Genomic DNA, 21,260 nt, shown 5'->3' on the forward strand with positions numbered 1-21,260 from the left:
GTCATGGGGCTACCCCATGCCTTCATTTAAGACTATGGTAGAATTGGTATTAGCATGCTAAGCCAATCTTAGAATGAACATTTTCATAAGCCTGTTAGCCATGAAATGGATCTAAGCATTACTGTTAGCATTAGCATTACCATTAGCATGTGGGCTTGCATCAATGGACACATGGCTTGTCATTTCATGTAATTTCATTTCAGTTCAATTAAGTACTAGTGGAAAGAGTAAAAAATCAGATAATCATGAATAACATACACAGTTAATTTCAAGTAATTTATTTTAGGTTATTGGGGTTACCCCAAGGTCATCCAAATGTTTGCTTGTTTCATTCAACTGTTTTCATCTTCAATTAGGGATCTAATCTATATTGATGTAGCCTGGGCTGAACGATATTGGAAAATAATCTAATTGTGATTTTTATATATTTTTTATTTTTTTAAACCAACATTGCGATTGCGATAAATGTTTACCCTCTGTATTATTCAAAATGGACAAGCAGTAAATCAGTGTATAGTTTGACCAACACAATATTAGATAGATTAAACATGTACTGTTCTTTCTTGTGGGTCAGGCCTACGTTATGATGAAGTTAGGTGATGCATGAATTGCATGAATTATTTGGAGCAATGGTGTAGAAGAAGTATCAAATCTTAATAATGAGAAAGATAATTTGAGAGTCAAGTCATGGCATTAAATTTATATGAAATAATATCAGGTCAGCCTACCTACAGACCACAAGAAAAACTAAGTTCACCACAGTGTATTATATAGTAAGCGCTCAATACAAAACCCACAGTTCAACCACCAATTAATGAGTCCTTATCTCAGTTCACATCTCCTAGGCGTCCATCTTTATGTATCCCAGTAAGCAAACAAAAAATACTCAGTTTGAGGTTCAATTCAAAAGTTGGCTAACGAAAATAAAACCAAGTGACGCCTCTCGTGTTTAATAGACAAGCTTTGGCCCCATCCACACTACTCCGTTTTAGTTTACAAACGGAGAATTAAAACGAATACGATCTCCGTCCACACCAGCGTTTTAGCTGCGTTTTTGGAGTTGATCTCCGTCTACATTAAAACGACTGAAAACGCACATCTATTGGCCGTTCAGGTACACTGGGCATGTGCGTGCTGGTGTAAACATGAAGCAGATGGTCTCTTCCTGGTTACAGAAGATTTGACGAAAGAAAAAATAAATACAGACGAAGAAGTTTTTTTTTTGTTTGTTTTTTTTTTTGCATGCACCAATAATGACTTCTAAGACCCAATCAGAGAGCCAAGCGTGAGCGGCTGCTCATCGTTTCTAAAGTCCTCCGTTTTGGCCCGTCTTCACTAAAACGCCCTCCAGAGTTTTGAAACGCAAAACGGGGACGGCTGCGTTTCTAAAGTTCTGCGTTTTAGGTCTTCGTTTTCGCCGTTGTAGTCTGGAGGGGAGGTGCAAACGTAGCAAAAGGTCTCCGTTTTAATTAGAAAACGCAGTAGTGTGGATGGGGCCTTAGTAATTCTCCGACAACACCGGAGTTCCCCACCCACAGGCTCCGATGCTGGTAAGCAGCACACTGGCTGTAACTCGGGACAGACTGGGCCTCTTTTCAGACTTGTGCATGTGGTTTGAAACGCCGTTTCACAGATATTTCCTGAGCTGTCTGGTGGCTGTGTGTATGACGCAGGCGCCGATCGCCACAATACGCTTACCGTACTACACGTGTCTTTGTTGTGGATTTTTCCTGTCCGTCAAAGCGGGGGATGGCCCAAAGATTTCACCCACCACCACCAAGTTACCCGCGGGTGCTACTTTAATTCCCTGTGTGACACTAAAGTTTCTGTATTTTCAGCTTCTGTCAAGCTTAAGGTCATTGTACAACAACAAGTCAAGGTATAGCGTAAGGTGTGAAGTTGATGCTTCGTCCGCAGACTGCTTTACTCTTGAGTGTCATGTGACCAGAGTGTAATCGCAGCCTTTGCGATTAGAAAATCTAATTTTATCACATCACCATAATATCGCGAATGCAAGTAATCGTTCAGCTCTAGTTTGATTGATTTCCAATTAACTTTGGTTTGTCTTGTAGGAGGGACTTCCGGTATAAAGGAAGGAGGCAGAGGTAGTTGTAGGTACAAATCCGTGCTGCCTGTCGGATCCCTATCTGCACATGAGCAAAAGTGGTCCTGTTTGTCAAAGAAGATTACCACAAATGTGCCTGATCATAATTACTGGCATGTTGTTGTCTGTTCTCATCTCAGGGCGTCAAATACTGACGCTTTCAAAAAGGCTGACAAAGCGCTAGTAGCTAGCTTGGTAGTTAGCTATGCTAGTAAAAAAGGCATTCACAGCTTCCCAAAGCCCCTTACCCTAACCACAACAGGCGTGTGTGCCATAATCTAAGCTAGCGATTGTATGCATGTCAACCAGCTTACCCTACATCTGTACACATCGATGTGCTAGCAGCTAGGGTTAGCCTCCTTTGTATTGCTAACGTTACTTTGTTAGATTGTCGTTATTATTAGAAATTTAAAATGTACTGTTGAATAAGGTTTTTCATATCTTAAGTATATAATTTTTACATCATAGTGAACAGTTTAATCTCCAGTTATTAAAAAAACATTTTGTTTTCTTGATTTGAAAGATTTAGTTGCATCATTTTGAATCGGCAGATTTGCGGTAACCTTCTTTGACTGACAGAACCACTATTGTGCATGTGCAGAATGGATCTGGCAGGCAGTACGGATTTGGCACTGACAGTAGTGATGGTGAGATGATGCTTCATGAAGCGTTCCATCCAATTGGTTCACTCATGGGCTGAAGCTTCATGGTGCTTTATTTTCTCTACTGTGCCATCAAGTGAACAATAAATGTAAAACAGGCAAAGTGATTATAATGGCACCATGGCTTTGATGTGTAAAGCTTTGAAGTGAATAAATTAATGAGTGATGTTTGTGATGCCAATACATAACTGATTAACATATTATGGTGTCTGTCTTTATGATACAATGACAGGGTCAAAGAGGAGGAGATGATTTTTACCTGCTTTAGAAAATTATTATTTAGGTAATATGGAGTAAGAGCCCTCAGTTTAATTCTTCTCAAAAAATACAATGTCAAAAAAAGAAAATTCTTACTTTACTAAACTAAATCAAAGCAATTCTGACATAAGCTGATGAAATGTTTTAGTCATTTAAAATAAGTTGTAGATACAATCTAATTGTGTTCAATTAAAAATCAAATCAAAAGTCCACAAAATATTGAGGAGGGTCCATTGCATTTTGCTGCTCCTTTCAAATCGCACACCAAACCCATAAACCATTTCCTGAATCAGTCACGTGGTACGACCGGCTCGCAAAAGCCTCGATACGCGCTTCATAAAAATAATCCTGGATCACTCGACACATGCTTCGAAGCCTCGATATGGAAGGATACATCACTAGGCAGAGGCTCCTCTGGGCAGAACAGCTGTGGCCTGGAAGGGTGGATGTGTTAGAGCCCAATAGTCAAAAGTTTGTAGATTATTTGATCAATCATTTAGCTGCTTGTTTGGTTTCCTTATTTTGTCCAGTTCAAACCCAAAACATATTTAGTGTAGTATAATTTAAGATAAGGAAAGCAGCAAATCTGGAAAATTACAACAATTAATTGATCAAAATGGCTGCTAACTTGTTTTTCGGTTGACTGATGTTGATTATGTTTCAGCTCTACACTGATGAACAAACTCTAACATAATATAATCGGTTGAATGAATAAGCCAGATAGGACTCTCATTCTTGTTATATAATGCCTTAGCTTGCACAATCAATAATGCATTTTGCCTGCCTAAAAGACGGAGGCATATCTGTGCACTGGAAATGTTGACCCTGCAACATGTGACATTGCTCTACTTGCTTCTCCCACATTGAGCCAATATGATCACAGTCTGTAGTTTTCCTAAGGAGACTTGGAAGAGGAGACTTGTGGGAAGTCTTCTTTGCTTGGTATTGTAGTAGGAATGTGTAATGTGTATTTATTCAGAATTATCATTTGTTTTTTTGCTGTAGTAGTAATGGCGTGGGATTATGGATTGTTGTTGGCAGCTGTTGGTAATAATAGATTTACCGGAGGTGGAGGATGAGAAAGTATCCAAACATATTGTCTGTGCTGAGATCACAACACGAAACCATCATACAGTTCTAGCATGTATTACCCCGTAATCATGTCTGAAATGTTGCTGTGCACTACACCATTCATTGGAAAATGGAGATCTAGAAATCAGCTTGGTTAAAAAAAAAAAAAGGTGACACTATGATTGCTTGTTGCAGTCAGTCGTGGCTCATTCTGTTGTCATTACTCCTCTCTGGTTGGAAGGAATAAACGAATGCTTTGTAAAAAAGAAAAGAAAAAAAAGTAATTGTCTTGCAAGTAAGCCGTATGACAAAAGTAAATACATTTAACATAAACATGACAGTAAGCACACCCACTGTGTATGTTTTAATCAGTCCCACACCTCAAAGAAATTTGCACATCTGCAGTAGGAAGTGTTTCTCTATTCACATTCTTTTTCTCTCCATCATTTTTCCTCGAATTCACCTCACTCTTCTCACCTAGGTGAACATCTAAAATGGTTTTATCACTCCTGCTCTCTTCCTCTCACCTCCTGATTTCATTTTTTCTTACTTCCATCACTCTCTTTTCCCCCTCACTGTGGGTGTTTATGGCCCGTGCTGATTTATGCCAGCTGGAGTTATTCTAATTGCCACCCCTCCGCTCTGTGAGACAGGCATGCGGCGTGTGGAGCACACAGGCCAAATGTAATAACTTTTTCTGTCTGTCTTGACACACACACACACGCACAAATATTGGCACATGCTCATACAGCACAAGGCTATTCCTCTGAAACACTCTGAAATGCTGCTTAGCACTCAGACCTATGTAGATTATTACCCAAGAAATTACGTTGCCGTAGTGCTTAACAAATAGCATTACATTTCACGCCGCATTTACTGTGTGTGTTTGTGTGTGTGTGTGTGCATGTGTGTATATGCGTGTGTATACGTGCATGTGTTTAAAAAGAAGGCAGCGAGTTGCAAGTCTGAATGTTATTTACTACCATGCTGGAGATGTGTCAGCATCAGTGCCTATGCACCCTTTGCGCTTTTTTTGGTGGGAGCAGTTTTCTTGCTGCTATCAGGTGAATATAGAAGGAAAACAATGTTACTGTGATGCAGATGCATTGGTCAGGTAGATATTAGTGGCAGATTTTAGTTAATCGCAGAACTCTATTTGCATATGTGATGGTTGATAAGTAGGAAAAAACATACGTTTTAGGTCCTTTAGAAAAAGCATTGCCGTTACACTGCTTTGTGGTGGACGATTTTCAGACACATTTATCTGTAATTTGCTGGTTGTGGCTCAGTACACATCTTGAACACAGGGATCCTTATCAGAAATGTTTATGTCAAAAGAATTAATATCAGCCATTATTTGCAAATATCCAGTATCAGTCAGGCTGTAATACAAGCAGCAGCTCAAATCCCTGCACGCTTCAGCAGGTATATGAATCAAGTCCTGGCATCACAGAGCCCTTGAAATGATGGTCAGCCTCCTTTCTATACATCACTCTATTATTGTGTACAGGCCGTAGACACCGACTAGGAAGCCATGGATCAGCCAGACAGCCACCTTCTAATAGACTGTTTAGGTTTAATATGAGTTTTCAGCTCCTTTAATGGACCCGGCTGTTGCAGGAAGGATGCACAGTGAAATCTTACTCCAAGTTATGTGTATTGTGAAAGGAGGGGCAGACTGATGGCTCTGAGTATGTTCACTGCCTGAATGTGAATCACATCCGTAATAGTTCCCTTCACTTTTTGAGTAAAGAGGGACAAGAACTGTCTGTGTGTGTGTGTGTGTGTGTGTGTGTGTGTGTGTGTGTGTGTGTGTGTACCTGTGTATGAGGGGTATATTTGGAGCCACTAGACGGTCACCTTCGCTGTAAAATCTGCTTTATTGGCAACTGAATGAGCCAACAACCTGCGGTCTGTTGTCCTCGAGGGCAGGTCTTTGTGTTTTACCGCAAGTTTGAGGGGACTTTGAATGAGGCTTGTGCTGAGGTGGGACAGATGTTCAGCCAATCGGGGTCTCTGGCAGCCGTTACCATGGTTCCCAGATGTTCTTATCATACCAGTCTTACACCTCTAATTCTTTCACAGTCAGAGAGAGAGCGAAAGAGAAAGGAGCTGGAGCAGACTCTGTTTTGCCAAGAGGCAGTATTTCATGTCAAGTTCTCTCTCTGAAGGCTGAAGGCACTGAAGCATTTCCTGCCACTTTTAATGGACTTCTATTCAACTTTCTAGTCTTGATCCACTTTTATAGCTCTGCTTTTCGCTACTGAAATCTTCATTCACTTTACAGAAGTCATTTCTCCTCTTTTACACTGTCAGCCATGCAGCACAGTGTTGGCCATTACATATATTACATATACCCTCTGAGACATAACTGGTATTTGAATATGAATGTTGCTCTGAGTGGTTTATTTTTGAATGTTTCTTGAGCGTGTGTGTGTGTGTATGTGTGTGTGTGTGTTTGCAGATAAAGAAGTTCACAGTACCACCACCATCCCCGCCCAACCCCAGCCCTCCATCCCTGAGCCCATCTGTGCTCAGTGTTTGTTGTGGTTTTGGGTGGGATTTAAAGGCTGGGTGAGCGAAATAGTTTTAGGATGCCTGGGTAAAATCTGTGTGTTTGGGCGCAAAGGGGTATTTTCAGGGCCACACAAACACTTTCAATCTGGCTCCAGGCTCACACTGCAAAGGAAGCCAATTATTGAGTAGCAATACAATCGTTTTTCTAAAAACAAGTGAAACGGATCTGCAAATTGTTTCAGTGTAGTTGTACTTGTTTGAGGACTATTCTAGCAATAAGTCAGTATTTTAAAAACCATACAGAAATAGAAAGAAAAGTGTTTATTTATTGATTTTGGCTCTTTATTTACAGGTTACAATGCAAATTATTGTCCTTTTTAAAAATAAAAAAACGTAAATGTGCTAAGGTTGGCTTAACAGGTAAGTTATATTGGAAAAGAATGGATTTTAAAACATTTTTGATTTAAAATAGTCATGCTATTGGATGGTTGGTTTCTTTTCTTAATACCAGTAATCAACATTTGATAATCAAAATGACCCATTAATGTAATCCTACAAAAACAAATAAATCATATCTACAAATTGGTTCCTGTGGTTTCCTGGAAAAAAAAAAAAAAAAACATTCTCACTGCAAGGTCTATTTAGTAGCTTTTCTGGAGCTTTCGATTGTATCGAATGATCTTCCCCAGCAGATCGAGTTTGCTCAGTTATGATGGAAAATGGTAAAATTCACATTTAGCATTTAGGACTTGTCGTCTATGTTAACATAACTATGTTTTGCGGTTTCCAGTGTCAAGAGTTAACTTTCAGTCTCAGCCTTTGAAATGATGACTATGTGCTGTGGGTTTGTGTGTTATTCACCCCAGCGGTGTTTTCCTTCATTCACATTGCTCTCAAGTACAAACAAGGGGGCTTCTATTTATGTTACAGTGACCACATTATGCCAGCACACACACACACACACACGCATATCGACACACACTCACAATGTGCTCTTGGCATCGCCTTGACACATACAAAGCTCAGGTGTGAGATAATGAAATGAGGACTCTGTGGACCCTGTGGACAGACTGAGCTCTACAATGTCATCCTGAGGAGAAACTACTACACATCTGCAATGAACACATGTTTTTATACAACACCAGCCCTTGCCCCCTTTTAGTTATCAATATAATCTATTTGTTTTAATCTGGTTAATTCATTTTTTCTCAAACTTTTTCTGTCACGCACTCTTCTGAAGCCAAAAAAAGTTAATGCCCCCCACCCCAGCAAAAGTGGATTTCATTTTTATCAATCATCAACAATACAAGCGATTTGAAATAAAGATTCAGATAAGCCTTGCTAGCATCAGAGAACTTTTGTTTGTTTAACACATAAATCATATTCATGCAACTTTAGGTCATTTCAACATCCACGACTCCCCGAAGTGGCTCTAACCCCCCCCCCCCCCCCCCCCCTCAGTTTGAGAACCGCTGGGTTCATTCAAAGTAAAGACAAATGATATGAAAAATGTCTGAAACATTACGCACATAGCCATTTATAGTCATTGCAGACTGTACTGGGATTAGAAAACTGCAAATATAGTATCCTCAGACATCACTTTTGTGATTTTACTTTAAAACATGTGAATTGGAAATCAAAACAACAAAGAGAAATATTTTTAAATGATCTTTCTCCAGACTCCCTCTTCTGTTATCCACTGCTTTCTCTGTATTCCATTGCTTTGATGATTTTTTTTGTCACTTATCTTGCTATTTAAACTGGGACTGTCTCTATTTCTCTCTCTCCTTAATGATGTGCTTGAGTGATGCTAATGAATGGTTCTTAGACTCCTCTTCACTCTTCTCCTCCTCCATTCCCATTTTTCTTCTCTCCATCTGCCTTGATCTGTCAGAGAGACCGCAGAAAGAGATTTTTCTACTTTGGTTATGAAACTCCCTCAGGGTGATTCTAAAGGAAAACTGATGACTCTCCTCATTTCTGCCAGTCTGCGACGTGATGGATTGAAGTGTTTAAAAGGCCTGACTATTTCTGTTGGACTGTCCATCTGAGTGGCTCACAGTTAGGAGTCAGGAGGGAGTTTTGGTGGATGATGCAAAGGGCGAATGTGTGTAGGTGGCCCTGTGTGTGGGTTTGTGGATTTACTGTATGTGCATACATGCCTTTGTGCTTGCATATGTGGTGCAAGTGAAGTCTGGTGTGAAGGAGAGGCCAATGTAACGCTCTGCACAGCCATGACTGATTGCACTCTGAGTCAACTCTCCTGTGTTGGGAGTGGGAGTCACAATAGTAATTTTTTACACTCCAAAAAAAACAATTGTTTGTAATAAGTTTTGAAATGACAACACGTTTTATATCACTTTTAAATTGAATATATCTAGGTTTTGGAATCAGTTAGTCAGCATTTTGTGTACTATTCTTTCATTATTATGTTACATTTTGTAAAATAGACAATTAATTGATTAATCTAAAAAGGAATCGACAGACTAATCGACAGTGAAAATACATTTTAGTTGCAGCTTTATTAGTTGTAATTAAGGACTTAAACTTGCACTAGGCTAGTTAATGTTTTTGTATTAACTGTGAATAAAATGACACATGTGTAATGTGAAAGGAGTCACTCATAGTGACAAAGCCAGAATCACCAGATTCTGACATTTCGGTGGTGAACAAAGCGGAGCTAAAAGGTAAGTAAATATTGGATTTACAATCATCAGATGTCTAGTTACTCATCTTGCAAAATAGTTTAAAGCGAAGTGAAACACCTAACAATACAAACATATCCAGTAAATGTCTTTTGTAGTGACACTTATTATGGTTATAAAGGAGTTTGACCACTAGTAGTGTATGATACAATGTTTTTAAGTGAGTACATTCAGTCCAGCAGTTGGTGGCGGTAACACACCAACAAATGTAGAAGTGCGCATACAAAGACAGGAAAGAAGACTGCTAGCAAGTAAAATTATTTCAAATATTAAAGAATGCAAATGTTCTGAGAAAGCAAATACATTCAACATGTTTGTAAAACCACTGAATGTAATGATAACTTAAAGAAAACACCTTTAACCCTGCCTTATTGCAGATTATTAGAACTTTCCTCTCTAAAACAGGGTGTCATACAGTTTGTTCATTAACATTTCTCTGTCTTTTTTCCCCATGACCATAGAAACTCATCTTAACTTTCAGTTTCAGCACGTTTTTACTTTCTCCACTGCTGTGCATTGGACCCCTGCTGCTTTGACCCCTCTTTGTCTTTTCGGCTTTCAGCCCTGTTATTCTGGTTCTGCCTTCTCATCCTTTAGCTCTTCCTGCAATCCTCCATTGTGCTTTTATGCCAAACGCCAATCTCATCCTCCATTTTGTTCCCCCCTGTATTACTATCCTTGATCCTTACCATCTTGTCTTCATCCCCATCCATCCCTGCTATCCCTTCCTCATCCGCCCTTCCCTCCTTTCATCCTCTAAGCCGGTGCAGATGCTTTAGCCAGGTGTTCAATGTGTTGATCTGGTTAGCCAGCAAGATAGATTGCCAGATAATCAAGACTTAGCCTCCACTTCCCATTCTGTCAAGGCTATCTGTCTGCTGTTTCCAAGCTAAGACACACATGCAGTCACACTGGCTCAAATAGTTTGGAGGAATGCAGCTGGAAAAAAAGGTTTAGTGACCACAGTGCTTTGTGAAGGACTGACAGGCAGACAATTAAATTGCTCGGTAATTGGCACAGCATTACCCAAGCAGACAATAGTCTTCCTGTTCTATTTATGACCTTTGAACTTAGTTTATGACTCCTGCTCTCTGCATGGTAACTGCAGGATGAAAGTATGCCAACAGTGATTGTCTTCATGCAAAAGAACGGAGTGTGTCAGAAAGAGAAGTAGAAAAGGTCCGGAGTGATTTTTGGACTGAACATCATTAGGGAAGCAGAGACAATGGACCCTGGGAAATGGAACATTTGAAGTGTTTGGGTTTCATGGTGAAGATAGGGGATGAGTGACGGAGCTTGCAGAAGAAAGCTTCAATAACACTCACAAAATATAACAAGAGAGGAGTAGATGAGTTGTTTTCATGTGTGGAGAAGAAGCAGCAGAGGCAGGGTTATCTGAGTCCTTGAAAGTAATTTCCCAGAGCAGTATGAGATATAGTTGGGGAGAGAGAGAGAGAGAGAGAGCGAGAGGGAGGCGTAGATAGGAGAGAGAGCTAAATGAGGACAGTGTATGAGCACTTGAGACATAAGGTTCATCTATGGTTCTCTGCCATATGACCTCAAAGCATTATATTCAGCGCCAGGAAATTGCAAATGTTTTTCTGCAGTCTTGACTGGCTCACTCTATTTTCTTAATCCAATGCTTTTTAATCGTTGCAGGTATGTCTACAAGTGAAAAGCAGGTATGAAATATGAGCTGTATGAATTGCGGGGGCTTCAGATCATTTGTGCTTGAAACTTTTTGAACTTCATGACCTTGGTCTGGCTTGTCTTCACTGTTTGGCACTGAGCCAGGGGGAGGGAGGCATTATTTGCTCTAAAATGGCAGTGGGAACGTGTGGGGGGAAAAACGGTTTAGTTGGTGTTACCCTGAGAGCAAAATGGATAGAGGTGAGGATACAGTTTATCTGGCTCAGCTCTATCCCACAGCAGGTGTGAGGTTGTGTGGGTTTGACTGGCGATGCACTTTTTCTTTCTTTATCTCTGTTTATCTGTGATTTATCTGTGATTTATCTGCTTCAGCAAGGCAGGAAGGACAAGCAGGTTACTGCCACTGTGGCCTGATGTGTAAGCCACTTGCCAAATACACTGAGTGCGGGTGCATGTTTATAGATATACATTGTTTTGTTTGTTTTTAAATCAACCGCTACGTAACAATATTCTGTATCAGTAATGTTGTAGTGTATATGTGTATGTGTAGCTATCTTAAAACTTTTTTAAATGCAGTTTTAAAGGGAGCATTTTGGAGTGGCTTAAGTAGCTTTCCCAGAACACACAATACATTGGCAGTCAGGTTTTCATTATGCCTCGGTCGGCCTTAAATGATTAGTTAATCAATAGAAAATCAACTTTTTTGATTATCAAGAAATTATTTTAGTAATTTAAAAATGGCAAAACATTCACTGGTTCCAGTCTGTCAACTTCTCATCTGTCCGTTTGGAAATGGTGACATAAGCATTAGCAACTCACACATTTTCTGTATTGATGATTAACCTACTGATTTCCCCACCCCCAAATTTGATCGTTTAGTCTATAAAATGTGACAAAAAAATGTGAAGAATGCCTGACAAAAGCTCCTGGAGCCAGAGGGGATCTCTTGAAATTGTTTTGGGGGTGTTTGTCGACCAACCGTCCAAAAAACACAAATGTTCCATTTAAATGTATTAATCAGATAAAAGCAGCAAATTCTCATATTTGAGAAGCTAAAAACCAGAGAATGTTTGTCGTTTTTTGGTAAATGCATTAACAATAAGTCGATTATAAAATGATTGATAAATTTTCCGTCCCTTGTTGAATCGATTAATTGTCTCAGCACTGGTCGACACCATATGAATTAATACTGCTTGAACATAGTGGGTTGAAAAAACAAAAGAAATTTGGTTACAGCTCTGATAGTCTTTTTGACCAAACAAATTTTTATCTGCAGCCATTTAACTTGTCTTCTCTTTCTCTGTGCACTTCGTTACCAGGCTGCTGCTGACTATGCCAAGGCCCACCTGACTGAGGCTCTTCGCCAGCAGCTACTGACCTACGAACGGGAGAAAGAGCGAGACAGAGAAAAAGACAAGGAGAAAGATGAAAAAAAGGGAGGGAGGTGGCCTGTCCTATCCTTCCATCTTGGAGCAGCAGATCCTCAATTTGGACAGAGAAATGCTAGACAAGCTCTCTGCCACTTACAATGAAGCAGGTGTGTGTATGTGTATGTGTATTTGTTTGTTATACATCACAATAGCCTGGACCCCCACCCCCCCCAATCTGTAAAAGCATGTACACATAACTATATACATGATATATTCAAGCGTAATCATGCAAACATTTGTGCATGTTCTTGCATGTATGAAAATTTGCAGATATTTTTTCTTGCAGTGGTTTTGTCTGTTTAGATGCTTCCCTGGTTCATATTAATTAGCAGTGATCTGCAGTGTGCATACAGTATATCAGCTTGAATGTGTGGCCACAATAGAGGGCAGAGGCCACATACAGATGGTTTTCATCCATGAGTGTTGCTCATTCCTGGGGACAAGAAAAGCACCAGTTAGTGCAAGACGATGCTTTTAAATGTCCCCTATTATTCTGCAAGCAAACTATTATTATTTTTCACTCCACTGTTTCACTTGACTGTTGTTGAATAGTGACTGTGAGCAGCACCAGGCCTTGCTTATTCAGCTGTTTAAATACAAGCTGATCTTCACAAGGCTTGTAGTAATTATCTCTGGAGGGAGGCAGGGAGGGCGCGGTGACGCGCAACAGAGAGAGTGATGGATGGAAAGAGGTAGGAGAAGGGTAAGAGGGAAGGATATATGTGTGGAAGGAGGACATTTTGCTGATAAGAGCTATATGTAGAAACGAATGAGAGACTCGTGCGAGAGGCAAAATGAAGGCAGAACGATAAAAAAAAGAAGTGCTGAGACAAAGGGTAAGGAAAGGGACAAACAGAAAGCTGGACGTTGAAAGGGCGAGGAGAGTGAGAACATAGATACAAAGGGTGATGAAAAACCTTTGTGGGAGAGGAGGAAGAGAACAGTGCAATGTACTGTAGAGGCATACAGGTTTCATTCATAAACATATTTGACTTTGTTCTAAAAGGTTTTGTAGACATCAGAGAGACAGCAACAGAACAATTAAGGGAGGGGTGCAGCATAGCAATGAGTTTCATGTGGTTTTCATCCAATGCTATTAATTTAACAGATCTACTATAGGGAGTAAATACTGGAGCATAGGAAATTAGAGGAGGCCAATACCATATGTTGACACTGGTGATTATGAATCTTTTTTTGTATATGGCAGAAACATTATTGGCTTATTGAACGTGCAGGGGAAAGATCTGAAATTCAGATTTTAAAATGATTACACGGACTAACTGTAGTCACATGCTGGGACCTCAAGAATTCAGCGTTCCTGTGGAAAGGTATCTTTTCCTTCCTGTGTCGCTGATTAAACCAACTCTCAGCTACGTGAGGAGCAGACAGTGCGCAGCTTCTAAATAGAGTTTGAGGTTGTTGGATTTTTTTCTGTGACTAACTGACCAATATAATCTTTAAGTTCAAAATGTAACTTTAAAAAGAAAGCTGTAGATAATCTATATAAACCTGATCATCTGACCACTTGCATTTCTTTCCCCGTTGGACTTTCGTGCAGCAGTGTCACCAGCAGTGTCTCTGTGCTCCCAGTCACCGGCAATTACATTGGTTATTGTTATCATAGCAGATAGAAATGATGGCCAAAACTAAGAAAATACCCAAGTTCTAATATACAGGAAGAAAAGATGAGGAGAAAGAGAATGTTAAAGTTTACAACTAGATTGTAGGTCCAAACAGCCTAAATGAATACCTGCATAGACAGCTGACATGTGACTCACATGTAAGTTGGTGAGGGAGTCACTGGTATGCAAGGGCCATTGAGAAGGTCTCACATCCTCCAGAGAAGGATGGGTCACATGATACCCTGATTGCTGAAGAGAAGAATTAAAATCTCCAGACCTAGAGTGCCCTGTCCAGAGGCAACAGCTGATTATTAACTCACAGAAAAGCTCAACATACTGCAGCTGTAACGCTTTTTGTTACACTTACCTTCTCTCCACCTCTTCATCTTCTTTTATCCTCAACCTCCTCTCCTTCGGTGCTTCCGCAGCTGCAGATAAAGCATCAGCTTTCTGATCCATGTAGGCTACAGCCACCAAGTAGACTGCCTACATGACCTGTTGCATCCAGACTCTAAAAAGATCTGTCCAAACCATTTTTTATTTGTCTGTATATTTCTATCATCCTTTATTTGGACAGCACAGCAAGAAGGACAGATACTGCGGTTAGAGATAAACTTACAGTCAGGCTCCATTACAGTGCAAAAGCTCAAAGCCCTGTGTTGTTGTCTAATCCAAGCATTAGATATTCAGGGATTGAATATGTTTCAGTCTTTGTCAGCATCTCAGAGGGGGATCTGCTGATCAGGTAATTGTTGTGAATTCTTCTCCCTGTATCTAATTCAACAATCGCATCATTTAAGGGGCACAGCTCCCTGCTTTCTGTCGCAATCAGGGCCAAATTAAGCTGGCAGGGAAGGAGAAGAGAGAGGGAAAATAGAGAGAGACTCTCTCAATTCAGCTCTCAGTCCCCAGGACAACAGTGTATCAGATTTATCCCTCTGTTATTTATCGGCTAAGAAAATTGCTTGAAAGAAAGATAAGGGAGATGGGACTTTGATAGAATGGCCAGAAGCTTAGAGTCTATTATGGAAACAGTCTCCTTAACGCTGTGTGGTATTCGGTTAGCAATCACCTTCATGTAGCTGTGTGTGACATGTCTCTCAGCACATGTTTGCACCCACTCAAGCACACAAAAGTGTCCAGTAGTGCATTTTTACAATAATTAGTAGTTAATGTGGCAAACAGCAATGTAGAGACAGGTTAGGGCATTTTTGAGATTAGTTAGCTTAGGTTAGATTTTTGTCCACAATGAGAGCTTGGAGTTCAATCATAAGCAATCAAAAACAGTTCAATAGACCTATTATAAAAAGTAAAATTTTAAACTCCACAAACATAAGACAAATGTATAAATTCAGCGAGGGGTGGGGTAAGGCGGTGGCCCTTACAATTACAAAGTGCTGCACAAGTAAAAAAAAACAAAACATAAAACACATTTAAAACACACAGAACACAATACAACATAGATTACACACAAACTAATGGTTCACAAGCAATCGAAAGGCAACAACAGAAGACCACACAGGTTTCATGCTGGGTTAAAAGCCAGGGGAAAAAGTGAGTTTTCAGATAGGATTTAAGTTTCGACCTCCCATTTTGGGAGAAACTGGCTCCGGGAATAGAAAAATATAAATATAAATAGTGACATAAAAAAGTGAATGCGCCTCTTAAGCAACATGAACAATGCTATGTCATCATTTCAAGGCCAGAAAGCCGAAAATTTTGGAAATCAAATATCTGCAAGAAGAAAGGAAATATTTCTGCCTAATGCAACAGGAAGTGTTCGTATTACTGGTGCCAGACTATTGATATTGAAAATGTATCAATATAGGCTACAGTATATCGCTATGGTAATAACCACATGCCTCTTCCCTAGTTCAAAGTGTTGAGCCTTTCCTGAACTACCAGAGACAATCTAAATGTTTTCAGAACACACGTTTTCTGAGGAAAACTCCCTTTAATGAATTACCAGGAATTTTGTTTTTGCCCTAAGCTTTGCATTTATTTTCTTATCAGATCACGGAGATAATCAGCTATATTTGTTATAATCACTTGAGCAAAATGTTGATGTAATTGTTCTTTATTGATACGAGTCATTTCTTCTGCTCTGACTCCAATGATTTGTTTGAATTGTTGTTTTTTTTTTGTGAAGTGATTACTTTTAAAAGTACTTCACATTCCATTCCCCTTTTTAAGTAAATGTTTGTTCACACCAAATATGTTTCCAGCAGTTTGTTCAAACTCTTCAGCGTCTCCTTCTTTAGATCACTTTGTTTGTAACACACAGTCAAGGCCATATGAACTGTGGTGGCACCAAATGGTCTTACAGCCTCATTTATGTACTCAAACTGGTATCAAACTTTTTTTTTTCATCCACTTGTGAATGTTATCACACCGTATTGTTTCTGAATTTTAATCATTTATTGCCATAGTAACTACTTCCACTCTGTGTGTCAAACACCAAGCTTCTCATTTAAAGGGTGACAGGGCAATAATTTATCACTCGTTTGACAATAGTGAGCAGATCTGAATAAAATGCACACTGAGGCTACAGCAACATGATCAAAATGTGTCTTTGGCCTTCGGGTAATGGAGGAAGAAAGATGAGGACCTGTGGCTCTTCCAAGTAATTTTGTTCAAAAGAAGACAAAACACAATTTTCTGTGTTACAGAAATGGAGACAAAGCAACATTTTTTTTAACACAGTTCACTGCTCGCTGTCAGTTTGGATATAGTTAATTGAAACTGCTTGCTGTGTAGTTGTGCGTGTCGCTCTTCGGTTCTATTACAGAATAGCATCCAGTGAGGCGTTTCTGTGTACCCAGCTGTCAAATAAATTACAGATGCGTAGGTGTACAATAAAGTATCAAAAATGGATCAAACTTTATAGAGCTGATAGCAATAAATAAAAAAAAGTGCCTGATACTGATCCTTGCAAATCAGATACAGGACGTAGTATTCAAGTGCCTAAATTCTATAGCCATAGGCGAAGCAAAAAAATGTGTCTATAGTGCACATTTATAAAACTTTAAAATGGGATATTATTTCAAGTGCACTGGGAAATGTGTGGCCTAGAGACATAACATCATAATTTTGATCAAATATTTGACAAAGACCAAACATGTTTGACAGGCTCTGACATCGGAGAGGATATAACAACACAGCTCATTATCGCAGTGGTTTTATGTCTGTTTCCTGAGCTCACCAAGGACACTTTTTAAAGCCGCTCCTGCTCACTGCATGACTGTGGGACCATTAGATAGCTAAGATGGAGAGTTTTTCATTGTGATGAATTATCTATCCTCTCAAGCAAGTTTCAAGTCTTTGCAGGTTTGTGTTGGATTTAAAAGTGCTCTGACTTTCTGACCTCCACATGAAAAACGGAATTTTTTGTGTTTAGCCATACTTTATGAGTATGTGTGTACTCTGGCACAAAAAAAACTTCATTTTTCTGCACCCACTTGGTTGTGTGAAGACGAGGGAGATTTAATAAGGAGATTGGTTATCTTAAAGGAGAACACCACCGATTTACAGGTCTTGGGGAGTACTACCAGAGACATTTTAGGAGGAGGAGGAGACACGCCACTTTAAGAATCCTCACTACAACTCTATAGGGAAAACCCGTAATGCTAAAGTTGGCAGTTATCCCGCCCCTCCTGCTAGAAAGCCAATTGTCTGCTTTTAACAGCTGAGTCTGAAACATATTCAGCCAATCTGGAGCCTGGTCTTGTTAGTCTGAAATAACTGCCCAGAGGCGTTACCAAGATGTCTGCTGAGTGGCAGGATTTGCCTATAAGGACTTTGGTATTACTAATTATCTGGGGGAAAACGTTTTAAAGCCTTTTGTGGCTCCAGAGGAAGTCTGATAAATTGCCTGAAGTAATGTCACTTGATGCATTGGTTGGAGACTGCAAGTTTGAGAATTAAAAAAAAAGTCTGGTGCTGAATTAGTTAAGTGAGCTTAGCAGTCCTCTCTAGCCTGCTGCTCACTGCTTACTCTGCTTGAAGCTAGCAGCTTGAGGCTACGTTAGCCGCTACTGTAGACTGAAATGCTGTTGTCAAGTTGCAATATGGGTAATGTAGAACTAGGTTTTGACAAAGAATTTGTGGAATAAAACAGACAATATCTCTGGTTCTGCTGCATTGATGTTGATCCTTCTTTTTTTCCCCCCACTCATTGTGACTCCCACAATGGTAAAAGAGTACAAAGCTAAATTGCTGGAGTACTCTTTGAAACCACTTTGTGACCCACAAGGCTGACTTTGTCAATGTTGCCATAATCACTTTGCATAATTAAGCAAGATCCATAAGCTTGTCCAATCATATTGCCCAGATATGACCTGAATGTCACTGTAGTTTATGATTAAAAATGATCTACCCTTCTATTTAGCATCTTAAAGATTACAAAAGGTACAAGAAATTACTGGTGGTCCAAATGTACACAGGAGCCCAAAGCACAATCTCACATCCAAGCTCCAAAAAGGCTGAGGCTGGTGCTGAGACAGCTAGTTATTTAGAATGGAAAGGAATGAATGGAATCAAAGCTATACGTTAAACATGACATAGTATGCAAATACAGAGTGTTGCACAGACCTGATAAAGCAGTTCAAAATAGTTTATGAAGTACAAAATGGTAAAAAAATAGCACTGCTATAAATGTTAACATTGCAAGTTCGAGGAGGGCAGATAAGACAGGATGGCAGCTCTTAGGGGGGAAACGGTCGCTGTTGTGGGTGAAGTAATGGGCAGGTAGTGTTTTTTAGAAAGGCTCTGAAGGAGACAATGAGCCGGGGTAAGCAGGGCGGTGGCAGTTCTACCCTCACATTTTTCACCTAAATGCTAAGCAGCTTGGTTACAAACATAAATAAATGGGATGTGTTTTGGTGCTATATGGACACTTGTACCCTCCAGACTTATTGAGATTGCAGACACAGAGTCTCTCTGAAAGAGCAAATCAGTGCAATGATACAAATTGGAGTGGGCGACTAACTGAGGCTGAGATGTTAATCTTAATGGAAAGTTGAAGTTGTGCCCAGCCAAGCTAACCCAATAATTAGCATGAGCACAGGGTGCATGCGGGCCATGGTGCCATTTTAATATGGAATGCTGAACGTAAGCTTGGTATGGCTGGGCTAATTGGGGAAGGGTGCGCTAGCAAGGCACCTCAGTCCATTATCTGTATTGCCATGGGAACTAGATAAGGATAATTAGCTGGACAGCATGGCACAGTGCAGCGGCAGCTATGGGCACAAGCAGCAGGATTAGGGATGCATACAATGATGAAACTAATAGAAATGGATTTTTCACAAACTGTAAAAGATTAAGTAATTTATGATTAAGTGGCATCAATATTCACTTCATTCATTCCAGCTAAACTCAAAGCTAGTGCCGTTTCTCATAGTTATTTTGTGTCTCCTTCTTTTTTTTGCCCAATTTTCTGTTTATCACTTATCATCCAAAGCTATAAATGGGAATAATGAAGACATTGTCCTGCTGAGAAGTAATCACTTGTCTTGTTCTTTCCTCACATCTCTCCTATTCTCCTAGCTATCCACCCCTGGTCAACTCTTACTATTCATTTCATCTGCATCCACTGCTGCATGTGTTACCTTCATCTCTCATCTCATTCCTCTCACACTGACTTGTATCTAGGACAGAGTAACTGTGGATAACCCTTCATGGGGGAGATAGATTTATTTCATTCAGCTCAACATAAACTTGTCAGTCGGTCAACATCGCACCAAGACATGGAACTTATGTTAGTAGGTCATCCGCATTCTTAGGATGGCATTTAAACCAGCTTTGTTTTAGTCTTTTCTCTACCTCCTGGGACATTCTGTGCACTAAAACCCTGAGAATATTTCCATTCTATGTCCCATTTTCCCATCTCTCTCTCTGGATCCCACCCCTATCTCTCTGTCCGGGTGGTCCAGACCAGTAGGACCCCCTACTTTCTCCGTTATTTTTTTCTCTCTCCTCTGTTCCCCTCTCTCTCTCTCCAGTTTTGTCTTTCTCTGTGTGAACAGATGGCCAAACAGGCAGATCTGTTCTTTCTCTACAGGATTTTGGATCTCACACAATAGGCCTCAGATTCTAAGTCCAGACTCTGTTTCTGCCTGGCTGGGAAGCTAAACAAAGAGAGGAAGGAGGATAAGAAATGAAAGCATTTTGCAGAGTGGTACAAGGAAGAGAGTTACTTCAAAGAGTTTTTGCAATGTTTGCACATGGTTTCATGTGTTGCACTTTAGTGCAGGGTGTGTATTGTACAGAACTTGTGCATCTTAACAAACATCGTTTTTAGGTTGTTATGTTTTATGGTTGGTTGATATGACAATATCACGGGGCGCTATCGTATACAGTCAAGGAGTATTATCAATGGGCGTCAACCAAAATGCCTCTGGATGCAATTGCATAGACCTACACCCAGTCAGAGCAACGAAATGTGTGATTTAGCGTAGTTGTTAAATTAAACTTAACCAAAACTTGTTGGAAGTACATCTAACACATCTTGTTTTTAACAACAATCAAAGCTTGTGCAGTTGTTTGTTTATCTTTTACAGAAAATACAGCTATCTTGGTTGTTGTCCGACCAGTAAGGTTGCACTCCTCTGTACAGTCATTGTGTCAAACCCATCCCATATTAGATGAATGGTTGTGATTGGCCCGACCAGATCCAGGACAGATGGAAATCTGTCTGAATGGAAAGGTGGCCTGATGTATCTGCCAGAGCAAATAAAACACAAGCTTGCAGATTTGTGTTGTTCCCAGGCCATCACATAATTTTTAAGCAGGACTGTTTTATGGCAATATTGGATTATTTTAGCCACTTTTTTTATTTTAGCATTGTGGTTCTATGGATGGCAATGCCAGCTTGTCAGTCAGTCCACTATTTTGGTCCAGACTGAAATATCTAAATGTATATTTATGGCCCCCAGAAGATGAATCCTAATAACTTTGGTGAGCCGCTGACTTTTCCTGTAGCGCCACCGTGAAGTTGACATTTAATGATTGCAGTTGAATGTCTTTACAATTATTGGGGATGGGCTGCCTTGATATTTGGTGCACACATTCATGTCCACATCAAGATGAACTGTCGTAATTTTGGTGATCCTCTAGCTTTTCATATACCGCCATCATCTGGTCAAGTTTTGAATTGTCCAGAACTTTGTTGGTTTGTTGGTTAATGACCAAATAACTGTAAAAGACATCAGCCTTAGCTCTACTCTGCCCTTAGAGCTAACTAG

At 39.9% G+C, this 21,260-nt stretch overlaps 1 protein-coding gene across 1 annotated transcript in view; it reads left to right on the forward strand.

The window, feature by feature from the left end:
• Positions 1-21,260, forward strand: part of ppm1lb (protein phosphatase, Mg2+/Mn2+ dependent, 1Lb) — a 45,627-nt gene that overhangs the window by 19,399 nt on the left and 4,968 nt on the right. Inside the window, 2 exon segments of the mRNA XM_038692233.1 lie at positions 12,287-12,403; positions 12,405-12,504. Coding sequence (XP_038548161.1) covers positions 12,287-12,403; positions 12,405-12,504 — 217 coding nt within the window.

The sequence above is a fragment of the Micropterus salmoides genome, unplaced genomic scaffold, assembly GCF_014851395.1.
Source record: "Micropterus salmoides isolate LMB-PRFRI ecotype aquatic unplaced genomic scaffold, ASM1485139v1 Ms_hic_scaffold_3, whole genome shotgun sequence".
NCBI lineage: Eukaryota > Metazoa > Chordata > Actinopteri > Centrarchiformes > Centrarchidae > Micropterus > Micropterus salmoides.